The sequence below is a fragment of the Aythya fuligula genome, chromosome 19 (genome assembly GCF_009819795.1).
Source record: "Aythya fuligula isolate bAytFul2 chromosome 19, bAytFul2.pri, whole genome shotgun sequence".
NCBI classification, from domain to species: Eukaryota; Metazoa; Chordata; class Aves; order Anseriformes; family Anatidae; genus Aythya; species Aythya fuligula.
In genome coordinates this window covers 10402041-10420609 of record NC_045577.1, presented here as the reverse complement: position 1 = coordinate 10420609, position 18569 = coordinate 10402041, and the positions used below count along the sequence as shown (strand labels likewise).

The window sequence follows — 18569 nt, the reverse complement described above, 5'->3', positions numbered from 1 at the left end:
GGCAGCAGCAGTGGCCAACCTGCCGCATCAGGGACACAGACCAGCACGGGGTCCTGGCAGCACCGCTGCCTCCAGGAACATCTCGAGATGTGGCCACCTCTACGTTCGCCCTCCCCAGCACCACCTCAGCTGGTGAAGCCCCTGGTTGCTGTGTCCCCGCAGAAAGGAGCAATTGTTCCCTGCCTCGGACCCCTCCTCCAGCAGCCTCCCCATCCCTGCCTCCAGCCGTCACACCGACACCAGTCTCCCAGCGGCCGTCCACACTGGGAGCTCCTGGGCACCATCCAAGCACCTTTGCCCCACAGTGTGAGAAGCCAGCTCCTCCCTGCTCCTGCCCCAAAGGTGCACCATGTCCACCCACTGGCCTGCAAGGGTCAGCCCCAGCCCAACACGCAGCGCTCCAGCACGGAGGTACCTTGTCCAGGGCCAGGAGGGACTTCACACCGAAGCTCATGCACCCGATCAGTTCACTCTGTCTGCAGAGAGTCAGAGACCATCAGCACATGCTTGTTGAAACCTCCCCGCAGACCACCTCCCCCATGCACAGCTCTGCAGGGGCCCCGCAGGTATCCCTGCCCACACCAGCAGCTGGGCAGTGCCCAGGACGTGCCCCTCTCCCCATGCTTTGAGCAAACGTGGTGTAACCACATGGCTTGGCTGCAGCAGGGGCAGGGAGGAGCTGGGCAGCAGCATCCTGATCACCTCCAGCCTCCCTGCTGCTGGCAGCAGCCCAGCTAAGGAGGCAGAGGCAGCCTGCAGGGTGCCAGGCCCCTTGCTGCTACACTTTCCTCCTCCCTGCATTGCCCCAGGAGGGAGGGAAGGTCCCTGGCCCAGTCTCCAGCTCCACTTGGCTTTACCCAGTTTGATGCTGGACCTGGTGATGGCCACCGAGCAGCCGCAATGTGGACAGAGACTGCCAAGGGCAGGACTCCCTCTCCCCAGCCTGCACGTGCTGCACTGACGTCAGGGACAGTGCTCAAGGCCTGAGGCACCAGAGGAGCTCAAGTGGCTTGGCCAGAGCAGATGATGGGTTCACCATGGTGCCAGCCCTGTTTCAAAGAGTGCAAAATGCACCTTGGCAGCCCCATACCTGGAATTTCTCTCTCGGTTCCAGACTGTGACCAGGAGACGCTTCTGCTCATCCTCTTCTTGCACTGGGCTGTAACAAGCAGAGGGGACAGCCTGTGAGCACTGCTCTGCCCCAGAGCACTCAGCAAGGGCTGCCCTCGTGTTCATGCCACCCTCAGAGCCAGGTCTTCTCTTCTGCTCCCTGCACGGAGCACTGCAGCATCCCCCCAGGTGGCAATCTCCCCACATGAGCCACTGCTGCCCTGATTTAATCATTCCTGGAAAAACAGCCACAAAGGGATGTGACCTCCTCTGGGCAGGTGCTGGGGACATTGCTCAGGTGGTTTAAGGAGAAAAAATGTGTCATGCAGAAAGACACACATCCACCATTGAAAAGCAAGTACAAGGAACAGTTCATGCTCTGAAATAACTGTCCTGACCCAGATTAAATGTTGCACTAGGACAGAGGACTGACAGATTGGTCCACTAGCAATAACAAGCTCTACCGAAATGTTACGTGTCATACAGCTCCTTTCCCATGCAGAAACATGCTTTAGCTATAGTAAATCCTTTTACCTTCTTCCTTCGTACCAGTGCCCATACTATTGCAGAGGTGTAAAGTCTAGGAAATGGAGTGTGTTTGCCCAAATCCTGCCCACCAAGAAAAGTACGACCGTGCAGGAGTGCCACTGCCATGCTGTGTGCTGACAGCTTTATGAGCCTCCACAAAGCTCTGCCCAAAAGCTCAAGGCATTTCAGCTATAAAAAACAGCAGAATAACATCTGTCACTCCTCATCTCTGCAGCAGACCTGCTCATGCATGATGCATGTTTATTACAGATCATAATGCAAAAGCAAACACAGTTTCTTGGCATTGCGAGGGTGCCCAGGACAGCAGCCACGCGGGTCCCCCTCCACTCAGTGGGAACAGAGCTGAGCAATGACCCGGGGCTGCAGCTGCCCCGTCATACTCACAAAAGAAAGTGCTCGTGGAAGATGGGATTTTTGCTGTCTGGCACAGTCTTCGTCTTCTGCCTGCATTTCCAGTCAGCATCTGGCACGATCGACATCTTTACGTAAGGAAACAAGCAGCACATCAGCCATCTCAAAGCAGGCACCCGGCACGCAGCTGGCAGCCCTGCCCCTATGGTGGCAGGAGATGGCACAGCCACTTCTATGGGTGGCTAAGTCTCACAGATCCAACTGAGCCCATGCTAACGGGTGGTTTAGATTACTCTACCCTATGTATGCCAAGCTATTGCACTACGAAACTCCTGAGAGTGCAGGGGAAGGAGAATAGCAGAAAATCAGGGGCAGATGTGAGTGGATCCTGCTGGCTGCTCTCCGACCCACAGCCCCCGCGCAGGGCAGATGCTCCATGCACTGTGTGCCTTGTGGTGGGAGCACCCTCACAGGAGAGCCCAGGGCCATGCAGTGCTGGCTGTGCACTTCTCCCTCGGTCACCCAGCACGAGGCTCTTGCACCGAATGGCTAACATCGCCCTTACCATGGTGCACTCTGCTTTCCTTCTCTGCTGTGCCAACAAACCCCATGAGGCTGGGGAGAGGCCAGCCACCTCCTGGCACACAGCGGGTGCTCAGCCAGAGCAGGACAGAGAAGCCCAAGTAGGAAACAGAAGAGAAAGGCAGCCCAGAGCATGCCTGGGAGGAGCCAACCCCAAAACGCCAAGAGAGCACGAAGCACCCTGCACAGAGCCCCAGCAGAACCCACCTTCACGTAGGAGTTGCACGGCCGACACTCCTTCCCCAGCAGACCTTTTGCTTCCATGACTGGAAAGGAAACGAGGCAGTCAAGGCCCAAAGCACCAGGGAAGGCATCTCCCTGCACTGCAGCGCTCTGCTCTGCAGGGCTGAACCTGCCCTCACTGCCAGACCCCGCACACCTCCCCACAGCCCAGCCTCGCCAGGCACCCACAGACAGGCAGGCATTGTGCTGTATTTTTTCTTTAACACAGCCGTGCTCTACTGGCATCTGTGGTGAGGATGGCAGCAGATTCAGTTCAGCATCCAGGTGGCAAGTTGTATTTCATTTGCCAGACCTCACACACCTCTGTGCTCCCTGCCCTGGAGCCAAACGCCCCATCAGGTTAAATACCAAGGGCTGCATCCCAAGGCAGCCATGCCAGCAGGGACTCAGCACCATCCTGCTGCCAACAGTGGGGAGCCCTGCCCTTCCCAGGCATGCAGCTGTAGGCAACATCTGAGCTGCAGAGCCCTGATAGCCCAGGACAGGCTACCCGGTAAGCTCGCTCCTAATATCCCCAACAAGGCAATAGTGCCTTTGTCAGGGAGAGAGATGTGTTCCTAAGAAACATGGTAATCTGGGCAGAAAGCCCCATGCACAAGGGGAAAGGACTCTGCAAGACCCTCTGGTGCCTTCTGAAGCAGTTTGCAAGATTCCTCCAGGACAGGTTCCACTAGGAGCCTTCTGCTCCAGACAGACCTGCTTTGGGGTTAAGTACATTGGGGTGGAGAATGAAGAAATAGGATGGATCACTCCACCGTCACCCACCTCCTCCTGCACACACTGACTGCCCTGAGCACCCAGTGCATGTGGCAGGATGTCAGGTCCCAGGCCTTGGGCCACACTTCTGCCTCTGCTCGACCATTTCTCAGCTCCAGGCCCCCACTTTGGGGGACGACATCCAAAATAAGACAGTGACTTGCATCGATGTTGAGGCTGCTCAGATGGAGGGATTTGGGGTGAAGCCTGTGCCAGAACTGGGTTGGTGGGAGCCAAAAAACATTTTCCTGCTGTTGTTTCTTTACAAAGAAAGCTTTACAAAGCTTCTCTGCACAGCTGGAAAAGGGCAGCAAGTGGAGAAGAACAGGGGCTGAGCATGGCTCAGCTGGTCCTCATGGACACACCAGGCTCAAGCCATCCTCTGCCCCCATTTCATTACAAGCAGGAAGGGGTGAGGCTGCCCATAAGGTGGGCCGTTGCCAATATTTTTGGGCAATGTTTTCGACCAATAAAAAGGACATTTCAGAGGAGAAAAAACATTTCAGATTTGCTCTTCCAAATTATTATTTTTTTTTGTCTTTTAATCTCTTCATACAGAGCAAAATAAAAACTTTATATAATCGGAACACAAAACACACTGTGGTCACCTGGAAATTAAATTTCCACAAATTTTGGTTTGGCCACTAAACCAAAGAACTGCTGTGCTGTGGAGCTGTTCCCAACAAGCACCACGATTCCCCCAGGTCTGAAAGAGCTTGAAGGCAAGGCATGGCAGTGCTGCTCCCATCGCTAGTCCCCCATGGCTCTGGGGCCACCTCCCCATGCACCCTAGGGTGACACTCACCGTGCAGCGCTAGGATCCGGCCCCGCAGCTCGATGGACAGCTTCAGCTGGCCTGGAGGAAGAAGAGGGGAGACAGTGAGGGAGGCAGAGCTCACACCAGCGCTCAGCAGCATGGGGACTTCACAGCCCCAAGGCTTGTGCAGGCCCAAAGCCATCCTGCTCTGCCCTGGGCACAAGGCATTTCTCATGGAGCCAGGGGAAAGAGGTGAGAACATCTGCTACCAAAAACTTATGCCTTCAGATGCAAAAACCATTCTAACAAAAACTGAATACCTTTTTCTCAGCACACAGTAAACTGCTAGCATCTGGTACAAGCCCATGGCAGAAAGGAAGGGAGAGCATCAAGGTGAATAGTTGATTTAGCAGAGGGTGAGCTTAGCCTTGCCAATGGATGCCATGTGCTCAAATTCTCCCCCCGCCTGCATTCAACTTCCCCTGTGCCTCTGTCCTGAGCTTCTGTGCGGGCACCGGGCTGTCACCTCCACAGAGGTGACAGTGGGCCAAGCTGCAGATGGCCTGGATGAAGGCCAAGGACAACCAGTGCCTTTGGTGGCAGGAAGATGCCTGCACAGGGTCAGCCAAGGCACTAACCCGGTCTCATGCCTCCGCTGCTGCGGGACCGCGCTCCTCACACACCTCCCCCCACTTGCCCTGCTGCACGCCTCACCCGGCTGGTGCAGGGGAAATGGAGAAGCTTTAAAAGCCCTTCAGTGGCTGTCACATCCAGTAACAGCTCATTATCACGGGTACTGTTGAGCAGAGAGGATGTGGTGACAAGGGCCAGCACAACACAGCTCGCAGTACAAGCCCAGCCGCCAGGCAGCAAAGCATGGGGAGGGCACCCACCCCGCAGCCTCCCCACGGGGCTGCATTCCCTGGGGATCCCAGCCAGCTGGGGCTGGTAGCAGACAGGTAATCTCCTAAAACCAGGAGTCAATGCCTGCTTTAATCTAGGATTAAACAAGAATGGTTTTGGACGTGTTTTGACACTGAATAGTTGTCAGGAGGCCAACAAGGCCAGCAGCTGCCAACCCCAGGCCAAGCAGCACCGCACCGTCCTGCAGCCCAGGGCTTTTGATCAGGGAGGTCGGGTCCGGGAGAGCCTCGAGGAGCTACATGAACACAACGTGACTTTGCAGCAGGACTGGACGGAGATCCCCCTGGCCCCAGTGCCCTGGCTCGGCCGCAAACCCCCGCCAGGTTGTGGGCCCGGTGCCTGTCATCACCGTCAGCAGAGCGGATCAGCCAAGAGACCACAGGCAGGACGGCTCCAGCAGCCTGGGGGTGAGACATGACCACCACTACGCCAAAGCCACGGGCATGCTTTCCAGGTCCAACACAGTTTCTAAAAAGCTGACCCTGGGCTCTGAGGGTCTGCACCAGGAGCAGAATCGGACTGACCAAAAGGTGGAAGTTAGGGAGCAAAACAGGGAGACGGCACCGGCTGGACCATTGGGACCTACCCAACCTGCTAAAACCACCGCAGCTGGGACAAAGTCTGTGGCAGGAGTCACACAGCAGTGCCTGACGCTGTGCAGAGGGGTGGGGAGAGCAAGCAGGGGCTAAATCAGACACCCACCAAGCACCTCTGGCCATGGATGACAAAAAGAAGGAAGTTTTACACTACATTTCTGCAGGGCTTGGAGACCAGAGCAGGGAGGAGATTGTGCTTCCAACCCACCAGCAAGATACAGGGCCAAGTGAGACACACAGCACACAGCGGCCCTCCTCCCTCCTGTGGGACTGCCTCCCTTCTCCCTTGGGGGGGAGCAGCAGGTCGGAGCCCAGGATAAAAATGCAAAGGGGGTTGGCAGGGCCGAGGCCAGGGCAGCCATGCCTGCCCTTGGTGGTAGCAGGCCAAGGGTGCAGATCTTGGTGAGGGCAGAGGGAGAGCACTTCTGAGAGCACGTCTGCCCCCCTGCAGGTGGGGAAATAAACCAGAAGAGAGCTCAAAGTCTGCCACGGACAGGGACAGCTGAAACCTAACTGCCAAGGCTGGAGGACCCAGGCTGACCTCTGAATCCAGAAAGCATTCTGCAGAGTCACAAGGACCAGACAGGAGGATTGTTTCTTAAGAACAAACCAACAAAGGAGAACCCCAAATACACCTTTGGCTGGCAACAAAGTCACCACCTGCAAGCACAGCATCCATACCTGGAGAACACACTGCTACAGCCTGCTCTGCATGCAGGTGATGGCCCTTCAGCAGAGCTGAGAATAAAATCCAGCTCTTTCACGGCTGTAAACCCAACCTGCAGTTCCTGCTGCCTTTCACAACACCCATGCCAGATCCCTAAGCTCCCGCTTCTTATCTGGAGCTGCAATTTGTGATTTTTGGCACTGCCTGGACCTGTCCGTAGGCAGCTGATTCCCAGCATTGAACAGCCAAGTGGTCACAGCCCCAGTGCCTGGGAGGGCCACGCACGCAACCCCCCCCCCCTCCCCGGCTGAGCAAGAGCTCGGGTCTGCAGGCAGCAGCTCTGCTCTGCCAGCTCACCCCTACACGTCCTTACTCCCATGCACCATCAACTCTGCATTAGCCCTGAAGCCTGCCCACAGCACCCAGACTGGCACAAAGGCTCAGCTGGCGGTGCTTTCTAGGCAAAACACTGCTGGTGTTGGAGCAGGCTCTGAAACCCGAGCAGCTTCTGAAAGGGCTCCAAGGGAGCTGCTGCCCACCACCATACCAGCCTGGGTATAAGGTGCAGATTTTGGGGGTGATGCAGGGTCTGACATCTGTGTAAGTGCTCTGGACCAACCCAAAACTAAACATTCTCAAACACTGCTGGAGAATCAAACAGATGGAAAATATCTCTGGTGCAACATCTTATTTAGTCCAAAGCAAAATAGCCCAGATACACTTCTTTTTCCTGGCATACAAAACAAACAAACAAACAAAAACACAAAACTAACTTGCAAACATCATTTGCACACATCTAGACATCATTTCAACTTTAAAAAAAAAAATGTAAAAGACGCACTGAAGGAGTGCATTTACTGGGGTGGGGATATCTTATGCGATTGTTTAACCTGAAACAATTAACAGAACTTGTACCTCATTTTTCACACAATAAAAGAACGTTAACAGAAAATTTTCAAATCTCTCTCCAGATCACGTGTGTGTACGTGTTTGAGAGTGCATACCTACGTGTGCATGTGGAAATCTATGCCGGTGTACATGTGCAAGTGAAAGCAAGGCGAGAAAGTAAAGACAGGACACAGACCTCCCCAGGTAGGGTAAATCAGGGCAGTTCTGTCTAATACCAATTTATGACACTGAGGATATTGCCCCAGTTTCATGCCACCTGAGCCACCCCAGCCTTTTAAGACTTTAACTCTTCTGCTATCTCCAAATCTCCAGCGCGGTGGGAACCATCTCGCTGTTCCTCTATTAGCATTTAACAACCACTGCAGCGCAAAAGCAGAACGCTCTGCCTAACCAAGCATGACAAGGAGTCAGGCCAGTAATGAATAAGCCCTGGGGAGGAGAAAGGAAGCTTTTGTGCTGGGTAATTCGGGGGGAGGAAGCTCCTATGCCCAGCCCTGGCCTGAGAGTGGCTGGGGCTGCTCAGCTCCGGGGGCAGTCCTTGGGGCCATGGAACAAGGGATTGGGTCCGATGGGACCACAGCCTCAGGCATCGCATGTGCTGCTGCTGCTGCTGCTGCTGGTTTTAGCTGTGCAGGGACAGTGCCTGTGGCCCCTCTGTTGCTGGTGACACCAGCACCAAATAGAAGAGAGCAGGGAGAAAATGAGCAGGTTTGCCTTCACCAGAAGTACCAAAAATTGGCCTGCAGTAGGACAGGATGTGGGACTGTCAACGGGAAAGGTCTTCTCCTTCCCATGAGGGGCAGGAAACATTTCTCTCAATGCCTTTGCTACCAAGCATCTCTAAAGCCACAAAGGGCAAATCACATACTCCACGCACATGCCCCAGCCAGCCTGCCTTACCCCAAGGGTGTCACAGCCCACTCACACAGGGGAAGCACTCCTGGGTTTGCAGCAATTCTGGTGGTTCTGTGGGGCCAGGATGGGAGAGCAAAGCTGCTGTTGAAGAAGCCAGTCCAGCCTGAGCTGGTGGAGGGGATTTGCTGCACCAACTCGTGCACTTGGACAGACCGGCCTCGTGGCAGAAGTCACATTTTCTGGGATGCACAGAGCAGTAACCTTCCTCCAGGACTGGGTAAGCAGAAACACAACCCCTGTCTAGGCAAGCTCTTAGACTGCATTTCTACCACTCACCAAAAGGAAAAGGTCAGAAAAAGATTTTCCCCTGGTTTACCTTTTTCAGTACACCCTGAAGATGAGCCAAGGGAAACAGTTTTAGCAAGGGCAACCCAGCACAGCTCACTCAAGTTGCCTGGATCAATAAGGTTAATATAAATAAAAATAGATGCAGTGAAAAGCCAGAGGAAATGGAAAGAGCAGGCAGCTCAGCCCACATCAGGACCCACATGCAGCTCCTGGCTGCACGCCCCATCACAGGGAGCAGGGCTCAGCCAGGCTCGCAGCACCGCTGCTAAGAGGGCACCCAGCATCCGTCCTTCTGGCCCCCAGGAGCTGGGAAAGAGGCAATTCAAGCTGAAGAACAAAGCTGGCACAAGGAGAAGGATAAAGCAGGTAGGAACAAGCAGAGCTGGTAGCTGAACAAGTTCCCAACCGTGAGAGAAGTTTGCTGCGCTAAAGGAGGGCACACACTAATGGCATCTGTCTGGAGCAGATTCAGCAGGAGGGAAAATCTCGTCCTTGCTGATCATCTCTGGTGAATGGAAAAATGAGGTTTCTGCTCCTTAAAGTAGTTTTCTGGTTTCCTTGAGGGAAAATGCAGTTGTTGCCTAGGCCAGGACAGATGAGAACCACAGTTCATGTACAGGGTGCTCCTACCCAAAAGGGGGCATTCTCAGCAGGGGAAAGCAGTGTCTGTGCGGGGGCACAAGGCAGAGCACCACAAGGCCTCAGGGCCTGGCACCAGCCCTTTTGAAGTGACCTCAGTGACCCACACAGTGGGGCTGCGCTGGCCCTGCCGTGCCTGGGTGCTGCTGCTTGCAGCACATCTCGCCACACCTGGTCAGCCTGCAAAGGGAGCTGTGGCTGCAAAGACAATGCTTGGGCCCAGCACAGTTACAGGTGCAAAAGGCACCACAAAACTCACAAGATTGGGCATGGATAAAGTCTTTGGCTCACAAACAAGAGGATTTCAGCTTCCATGCTGTCCTGAGCCGTTTGATGCATAAAAGCCAAAAGGGGAAGGAGCAGCAGCCCTGGCTGCCCAAGGGATGCCCTGCTCCTCTCGCATAATCTTCCCCACGATCCCACGGCCTCTTTCACGTGACTGCCTGCACCGCTCATCTACAAAAACAAGCAGAAGCTCTGAAAGAAAACTTCTGCTTTAGAAGGTGGTGTAGGGCAACCAAATTCCTTCTCAGACAAGCTGCCACACACCACAAGCAAAGGCCGTGACACCTGCTGCCGCGGTCACCCGCTCAGGGTGGCTGTACAGGGCTCACGGGCTTCTTCAAGCCCACGCAGCAGCACCGGGACGGCCACAGAAACATCCACACATAGCAAGGAAGGAAACAGGGGCTCTGTGACGGCTCTGGCCGGCCCCACATAGCAATCCCAGCTTAGCAAAGCCGACCCGGGTATTCAGCACCTGCTCGGCGGCTGCAGCCTGGCTTCAGGGCGCTGCCTGCCATGCCTGCTTGATCAAGCCACGCATTATTGCAGCTCAGCGAGGCAGAAGTGAGCGGGCTGCTCAGCGTTAACGCCTTCGGGGAGCAGCGCCTGCCATTCCTACAGCCACGGGGGCTGTGGCCATGGGCTGCTGCGGCTCCCCGTGCCATGTCACCCAGGGTCACAGCCACAGCCCCCCAGCATCGCGTGCACTGCCGGCACCACGAGCACCCCGGGGGCTCCCCGCTTACCAAAGGTGCTGAGGTAGAAGGAAGCTCCCAGCGGTTCAGCCCGGCGGGTGCAGAGCGAGACCCTGCGGACATTGCCGGGCTCCATGGCAGGACACCTCTAATTAGCCAGCGGTTGGAGCCCCCCCGCCTCGCCTGGGAAAGCCGTGCGGCCGTTTCAGCCAGGAGGGCCAGGCGGGCGTGCAGCCGGGTTTCCAAAGGACGCGGTCCAACCGCCGGGCGTTTGAGCGGCGCGGTTCCCATTGGCCCCGCGGATTTGAATGGAGACCGCACCTGGGTGAGCAAACAGGCCCCGGCCCCAGCGCTGGGCTGCGGGCAGCCTCTGCCCTCCCTGGCCAGCCACGGCCAACGCGCCGAGAACAAACTGCTGGGAAAAGGGAAAACCTTGCAGTGTTTCTTCTCCCACTCGCCGTGCCGGGCTGTAATTCTGCTGGTTGCCATCGGGCTGGCGAGCATGAGCTCAGGACAGCGGCATGCACAGCTCCCCGGTGAAATTTCTGCAGGCAAGGAAGGGGTGCAGGAGAATTCACCTCTGGGGGGTTAACCAGGGAGGGAAGGGGCAGCAGGGCAGGGGTTATGTGCGTGGCTCTCATGTCACAGGGAAAGAGGCACACAGCCCTGCAGGGGACAGGTCTGCAGACCCCAGAGCAGCCCTTCCCAGCCCCTGCGGGCTGGCAATGCACCCACCAGTTGCAGGCACTGTGCCACAGCTTACTGGGAGGCACCCAGAGGTGGGCACAAGCTCTGCAGTGTGCGGAGGAAAGGTGGAGGTGGTTTCTCTGAGCAAAACCTCTCCCTGGTGCCTGGGCTGGCCCAGAGCTCTCTGCTTCCCATCCACAGCTCCACGCAGCCCTGCTCCCACAGTGCAGGACCCACAGTGGGGGGCAATCTCCAGCAGTCCAGACACCATCTCCTGCACTGTCCGGGACACTGGACACACGCACCCTGCCCTCCTCCCCATGCTCCCAGCCAGCACTCACAGCCCCATCACTTACCTTTCCCTTTCACCCGTGCGTGGCTGATCTTCCTTCTGCCCCTTGACAGCCCCCTCTGCCTCCGTGGGGAGGATGGTGCAGCCCCACGTCGCCCCTCCAGCAGTGCTGCCACGTGCTCTGGCCCCAGCATCCAGGGGCTCTGCCCCGTCCCTGCCAGAGAAAAGAGGAGATGGGAATAGGTAGGGCCAGGACACGGAGCAGGGACACAGGGGACATCAGAGCTCTGCAGTACCCCTTGTTTTAGCAGCCACAAGGGTGTGCCCGCCTTGCCCCCAGCCTTCTCCAGGACACCACGCTGCCAGGTCAGTGCCGAGCTTCCCCTGGCCAGCTCCTGCCCTGGCAGCGCTGCCCCTCTCCCACACCATCACCCCCTGCCCAGGAAGGATGGAGAGGAGAGACAGCGATATGCCACAGCCAGTGCTGCACCAGAGCAGAGCTCCGTGCTCAGAGGGAATCGTGCACATCTCAGCTGCAGCCTCAGCCATTACCATGCCATGCACCAAGTGGTCATTTGACACATTTGGTCAATGCCAAAGCCTCTTTGGCCAATTTGGTCAATTGTTGCCTTCAATTATATTTTAAACAGGCTACTGGCCCCATCAGGCTTTATTAGCCCACGGGCAACTCTCCAGGATGCTAGAGATGCTGCCACAACACCGCTTGGTGTTCAGGACAGCTTTACAAGGTGCCAGCTTGGACCCAGCACCCAGCCCACAACCTGCTGAAGAGCTCAGGCTCCAAGCAGCAGGGAGGCATTGAGGGGTTTGCTTGTGGCCAGCACCCTGCAGATGGCACAGCAGCCCCAGCCTGCCCCTCCTTGGTCACAGCCATCACACCACCAAAGGGCAAAGACCCAGAAATGGGAGACTTGACAGTGAGGTACCTCCCAAACGCAGCTCACAGCAGAGGAACCGTCACAGCCCAGTTTAACTACTCGAAGTCACAAATATCCACCTATGTGTCTCCCACAGATTTGAGCAGCACGGGATTAGTGCAGCACAACTGTCTTATGCAGAGACAGTGCTAACATCCCATGGGATGTCCTGAGCTGCAGAGGCACAGGTTAATTCCCCCACCAGGGCAAGGGGGCACAGCAGCACCCCTTGTCTCATGATGGAGCCATGCCCCCCTACACCATCCATAAAAGAAGAAGATCCTGATCTGTGATCTCAATACAAAATCAAAATCCCACTGGAGCCAGGGTGTGCTGCTCAGCCCCCTGACATGGCCTGGCTGGGACAGCGGCTCTCCAAAACTCACTGGATTTCCCACTAAGGAAATCAGCCAATTTACTGACCGCACAAAACCCCTCCCTGCGGACCCGAGGCAGGCAGCCAAGGAGCAGCATCACGGGGAGCCACACAGCTCCGCTGGCACCCCGCAAGCAGGCGGAGCCGCTGGGAGCAGTGAGCACAGCAGGACACACAGCGCCTAGTGCACAGCACGATGCCTTCTGGGCCCCCAAACGCCCCCAGCTGCATCTTCACAGATGTGCCCTCGGCACAGCATCCTGGCATGGGGAAGTAGTCGAATTGGAAAGGCTGCTTGCTTGCTAGGAAAGCTTTTCCCTCAAAGTTTGGCATTCTCTGGCAGGGGTTCTGGGCAGGTCCAGCTGGATTTACACCAGTAAAACTGTCTGAAACTGCAGGAAAAGCAACAGAAGGAACAGAGTGAGCAAAGGAGGAAAGAAGGGAGGGATGCTCTCTGGACAGCCCAATTTATCATTGCCGACAGACACCTATTGTACCACTGCCATAAATCACAGCCCCTTTGGGCATCAGGAGGAGACAGATAACTGCCCGGAGTCTCCAAAGGCCTCAGACAAAGCTCGGCCCCGTTTGGGCTGCCTGCCCCCCGCAGCGCTCAGCCCAAACCTTGGCAATCTACTTGGCAATCTACAGGCCTTGAGAAGGCGCCTGGCCGAGCAGCCAGTTAACACCACCCACTGCTTTACTGGCCTCCTAAAATATTTAGAGCCTGCAAGGTCCTGGACTTTCTGCAGGCAGCTCCCATGCAGAGCTCCTGCCCCACAGCAGGAGGGGGCCAGGTGCCTCCTTATCCCTTCTGCACGCAGCAGCATGAGCCACGGGCTGCGTGGGAGCCACTGACCTGCTCAGGGATCCACATCCATCCCCTCTGACAGAGGAAGAGGCACCAGGCACCATCCACAGATCTGCTGGCATGGCACAGCACGGCACGGCACACCACGGCACCTGAGCAGCCCTCCTGCTGCCCAGCCTCGCTACAGCAATGCCTGGGAGCCTAGCAGGCTCCAGATCTATCCCCTGTCCTCTCCACAGGGACCCAGATATTAGAGTAGGATGAAGAGGAGGACCCTAAACATGTGTTTTCTTCTTTAGTTGCTGCCCTATTTAAAATGCAGAGGGTGCACAAGTGGCAGAGGTTATTTCAGCAAGCAGAAACCCCGTGGGACAGGCGGAGCCACAGCACCAGGAGCTCCCACATCCTCCATGGTTTCTCTGCAGCTCCCACACACCTGTCCTGTCCCACGACACTGCAGGATGTGAGCACAGAGGAAAGCCAGATCCCTGTTTCCCAGTGAGGCTGATGCTGTCAGACGTAAGTGAGGGGAGCAGGAGGTGCAGCCTGGTGACACTGGTCCAGACCATGCAGCCTGGGCCACCAACTTAACTCCTTTGGCCACCTGGAGGCCCCACAGCTCCCTGTGATACCTGCAGCCTCTGGAGCTCCCCAGTCCTTCAGGACCCTGTGACCTGGGGACACATGGTGGAGCTGGCACTGTTGGCTCCTGCCTCTCCTACAGGCACCCGAAGCACCGAGCTCGGACCTGGGCCAGGTCTGGTGAAGCGCGGTGGATGCAGGTGGAGAAAGGCCTGACCCAGCTCTTGGAGCTCAGTGATAAAAGCATCTCTGCCCTAACAAGTACCTGGATTCCCACATCTGGCATGGCTGCTTTGCGTGGGCAGGGATTAAAACAGACAATCTGGGGGGATGAACCCCTTCAGTCCTCACAGGCACTATGTGGGAAAGGAGCCAAGTCAGATGTCTCGACGTTACGCAGCATTACAGGAGCTCTCCCTTCCTCCCCACAGGGAGGGTCTGGGGACTCCTCATCATCCCAGCCCCAGGGGGTGCAGACAGACCTCGCGACGGCTCAAAGCCCCTTTCTTACAGCTCTAACAGCAAGGTTGCAGATGGAGGTCCCCAGAAGACAGCCTCCCAATTGCATTGGGTCACAGTCAGAGCTGCTGTCAACCCTGGGACAGGAGGGTTGAAGAAGGACCTTGCCACCACCCCCAGCATCCATCCCTCACCGCATTCCCCCGAAGCCTTGTTGATGCTGGGGCACCACACACCAGTTCATAGGTAAATGGTGTCAAGGCTCTGTCCTGGGCAATCAGGAACCAGCAGGCAGGTGGGACGGGCACTGCTCAGGGATACAGAGCGATTTCTAAGGGAAACAGGCACTTCAGAACATGTCTCCCTTCACGCTTATCAAAAACTCTTCCCCTCGTTTTGTTCAGCTGAACCCATTTGCTGACATCCCTGGTGATCTCCATCTGCCAACCATCCAAATTAAGAATTTATCCCAACAAATGCACTAGTCCTTTGAAGAAAAAAAATAAATTAAAGACACACCTGGGATTGCATGTTTCGCTATCAGTGACCAGCACAACACACCTCAACCCACAGAACACACAACACCAAGCAGTCCCAGTGGGGAAACAAGCAAGGGATTCATTCCACAGCCCCAGCAACCTCCCTGAATCTCTGTTAACAGAAGCAAAGTGTGCATTAGCCCCAGCTTCATCCTGTCCTTGCCTACTTCACATCCCCATGGCAGCACTAAGACCACAGTTTGCTTTGCTCCTCTCCAGCACCGCCAAGCCTGCAGCAATCCCTGGCACATGGCCATACGCAGCTGGAGGTGTCTCACGGGGCCATCCTGTCTCCTAGGAGCTCCCCAGGCTCACACAAAGTCTCCCCTCTCCCTGTATTTATTGCATAATGCTGTTAAAAGGCCAAAGGAAAGACAAACAGGACAGTAAAAAATAAATGCAGTTTCTCTACAGCAGCCTGTCTCACAGATTTGGGTAAAAGAATCCCATTACAGAGATTTTTTTCCCATCCAAACAAAATAACAGAAGAGGTGAAGAGTCCCTGTGGGACTCTGAGGGTTCAAAGCCATAGGGGCCCCACAAATCCAAAGGGATTGGGGTTCATCAGCTGCAAAAGTCAGTCTTAATTCTCAAACCCAGCAGGCTCAAGCCCGCTCCATCCTGCAGCACAAGGCACTAACAGAAAGCCCCACAGTCTGCCGCTGGCAAACGCAGTCCCACAGGGAGCTGGGCATCTCCGACACCCCACCAAGGGCCTGTAGGAGATACAGTCTCTCATCTCCTCCAAGCACCAGGATCTGGTTCGGCGGTGATAACCAGGCAACTGCACAGACGCAATGCACACTTCACACAGCAGGCAGAGCAGCACTGTGCACTCAGCAGAGGAACCTCCCGAGCACTCACTTGCCAGCAGTGGCGCTCCCAGCTGCTCCATCGCTCCCACGCAGGACGGTCCCTCGCTCCAGCAACGTCCACGCACCAGCACTCGGTGCTCACACTCTGATTTAGCTGCCACAAGCCTTTGACCTTGGCACTGCTGAAAAGGAGGGGGAAAAAACAGCGTAGAAATGTCCAAAGGGAGAAGAACTTGTGACTTAGAAGTCACAAATTAAGTTGTATGCCAGGAAGAGACAGCAGAGACATGCCCCGCTCTTTGCAGGCTCCCAACAGCGAGTTACTGACTCTTTCTAACTTCCCTCTTAACATTCAAACCCCTGGAGACTGACCTTAACCTGCATTTCTATTACAGTCCCCAGCAAACTGCACATTCAGCTGGTTGGCTTGGGAGTTAATGACTTTCTTTTAAAATTTAACACAGTTCTCCATCACAAACTTCAGTTTGTCGGCACTGGGATCTGCCTTTGGCTGGATATTCAAATCCAAACATGCTCAGACAGTTACGCCAGGCAAAACGGTGCCACACGCACACAGAAAACTTACAAGGTTAAATCTGGCTTTGAAACTACACAAACTAAATCAGGCTGGGAAAATTACCTGCCTTCCCAGACAACAAGAGGGTTTTTAGGAACAGAAAGGCTATTTCTGGGTAATCCTGCTGGGGTTGCCAAAGTCTGCCATACCGGGCAGACACAAAACTTCAGCACTTTCCCAGCAGTGGAACTGCAGCAACCCTCTCTTCTCTGGGGTCTGCAGCACACTTCAAGTCCAGGGCGTAGCAGGGGTTCCCCGACACCATCTCTGCAGCAAGCACAGCAGTCTTTCCCTGAAAAATGCCAGTGAGGAACCAGTAGAGCCACAGACTGGCTGATTTTCCAATCTGGGACCAAGAGACAGATTTCCCCTGCTGCAAGGGTATCTTTAGAAACTCCTCACTCACTCTGCTCATGTCCTGGAGCCTGCGTGTCCCACCGGAGCCCAAATCTGTGAGCCAGCCGCAGCACCAGCACCGCATTCCCACATGGTCCTTGCTGCTGCATTTGCCAAACTGCTGCCCTGTCTGCTCACACTGTAGGCAGGATGCACTCGAGGCTCCATGCTTCTACAAAACTGCACCTCCCAGCAGAATGCAAACATCGTGCTAGGGATTAAACTTAATGCTCAAAGCTAGCATACAGCTACAGCATGAGATGCTTCTACAGGTGTGTTTTTCTGAGCCAATTCTGAGCCTGCAGTGTTGCTGTGGATTACTGGATTTGGACAAATGCTAAGTACTAAGTTGTTGCTTATTCAGTTTAATGCAGTAAAAATGATATGATTGACCTGTCTTTAAAATATTTCTCGTAAAAGATAAGTTTTAATCTAGTAAAAGTTCCTTGAGAATTGTGGTTTTTCCTTAGTGTGGTCACATGGACCAAAGCAACTAAGTTATTGTCAAATCAAGAAGCTATTGTCCATCTCCTGAGCTGAACTGTGTGCAGAGCCCGACGCTGTGCTCACATTCAGTGGCTGAGCTCCTCTGCCAGCGGCTGGGCACCAGGCACCTGGGCTCTGCTTCCTGCTGCTTCACCCAGGGCCTGGCACTACCCAACCCCTCAGTGAGCCAGCTTAGCTCGCTAATACAGCAGAAAATGACCTCTTCGTGGCCTGGAAACTAAACCCTAAGAATGAAGGCGTGAAGTACTGCCAGGCAGGTCCAACAGCTTACTGTCACCAAAAACCATCCCATTTGGGTGGTGGCATACCATTAGTTCAGCCTTAACATGGCCACCTTAAGCAACCTCTGTAGATTCATTTGCCTTCTGGATCAATTAGCAGAGCATAGCCTCATTATTACATACCTCGTTTCATGACAGCTCTGTTCTCTGTAGTCAGCAAGGGGCTCTTCCTTCCCCGAAGCTGAAAACATTCACTTTTCCAATGCTATTAAAGAGCATGAGGTTCATCTGTCTAGGTGAGATAATGTCTGACCCTGCTGCAGAGTTCAGGCCTGGAAAAATAGGTCTTTCTGAGCTGCAGTACAAACAGAAGCAAGATTCATGGCGAAACAAATGCAAGCAAACAGTATGAAAGGCAAATCAGAGGTTACCCTACAGGTTTCCTCTTCAAAAGGAAAGTGAATTAACTTTCCAAAGTGAATTAACAAAGTTACCATTAATGTAATAATTGGTACATGCAGCTGAAAATAGCTCCTTAACTTGTACACATAATTTGTCCAAATATCTTTCTTCGGTCAGATAGGAACATCTATTCAATCAGCAGAATTTCAGGCTGGTCATTTTTCAAAGTCAAAACCACTGAATTGGCTTATGGTAAAAGAGGATCCCAGAATGATATCTCAGGGCTGAAAGAACTGGATTTGAGAACCTTAAACAGAGGTGATCTACCCTTAAGAGACCTGGGGTTGGAAGAGAAGTGTGCAAGTGGCACCTGCGTGCTAGCACACTGCACTGGGAACTGGACTCCTGTGCGGTGGCTGTTTTTTCTGTAGGAAATGGAGAAAAAGGAATGATTCCAGACATTGGAATCAAATTTCAGGACTGTTATACTTGACAATTTGGAAGATATAAAAAATAAAGTAATAATGATAAACTTATTTGCCTTCAAAAACAAAAACAAAACAAACAAACAAACCAAAAAAAAGAGCAGCCAGGGACAGTCTCTAAGATAAGACAAATTTAAACTAGAAGCTAGTAAAAACAAACGCTTGTAACAATATCCCATTAGCCCATACCACTGAAGTCACTCAGATCTGAGCTCT

The 18569-nt window shown here is 54.5% G+C and overlaps 1 protein-coding gene across 1 annotated transcript in view; it reads right to left on the bottom strand.

Moving 5' to 3' along the window:
* The window catches only part of RGS3 (regulator of G protein signaling 3), a 73095-nt gene extending 62693 nt beyond the window's left edge, over positions 1 to 10402 (bottom strand). The window contains exons 1-6 of the mRNA XM_032200550.1: positions 10318 to 10402; positions 4397 to 4447; positions 2800 to 2858; positions 2044 to 2138; positions 1091 to 1159; positions 416 to 476 (exon numbers count right to left, since the gene is read on the bottom strand). Of these exons, the coding sequence (XP_032056441.1) occupies positions 416 to 476; positions 1091 to 1159; positions 2044 to 2138; positions 2800 to 2858; positions 4397 to 4447; positions 10318 to 10402 (420 nt within the window). The remainder of the gene's footprint in view (positions 1 to 415; positions 477 to 1090; positions 1160 to 2043; positions 2139 to 2799; positions 2859 to 4396; positions 4448 to 10317) is intronic.
* Between the last annotated feature and the right edge of the window lie 8167 nt (positions 10403 to 18569).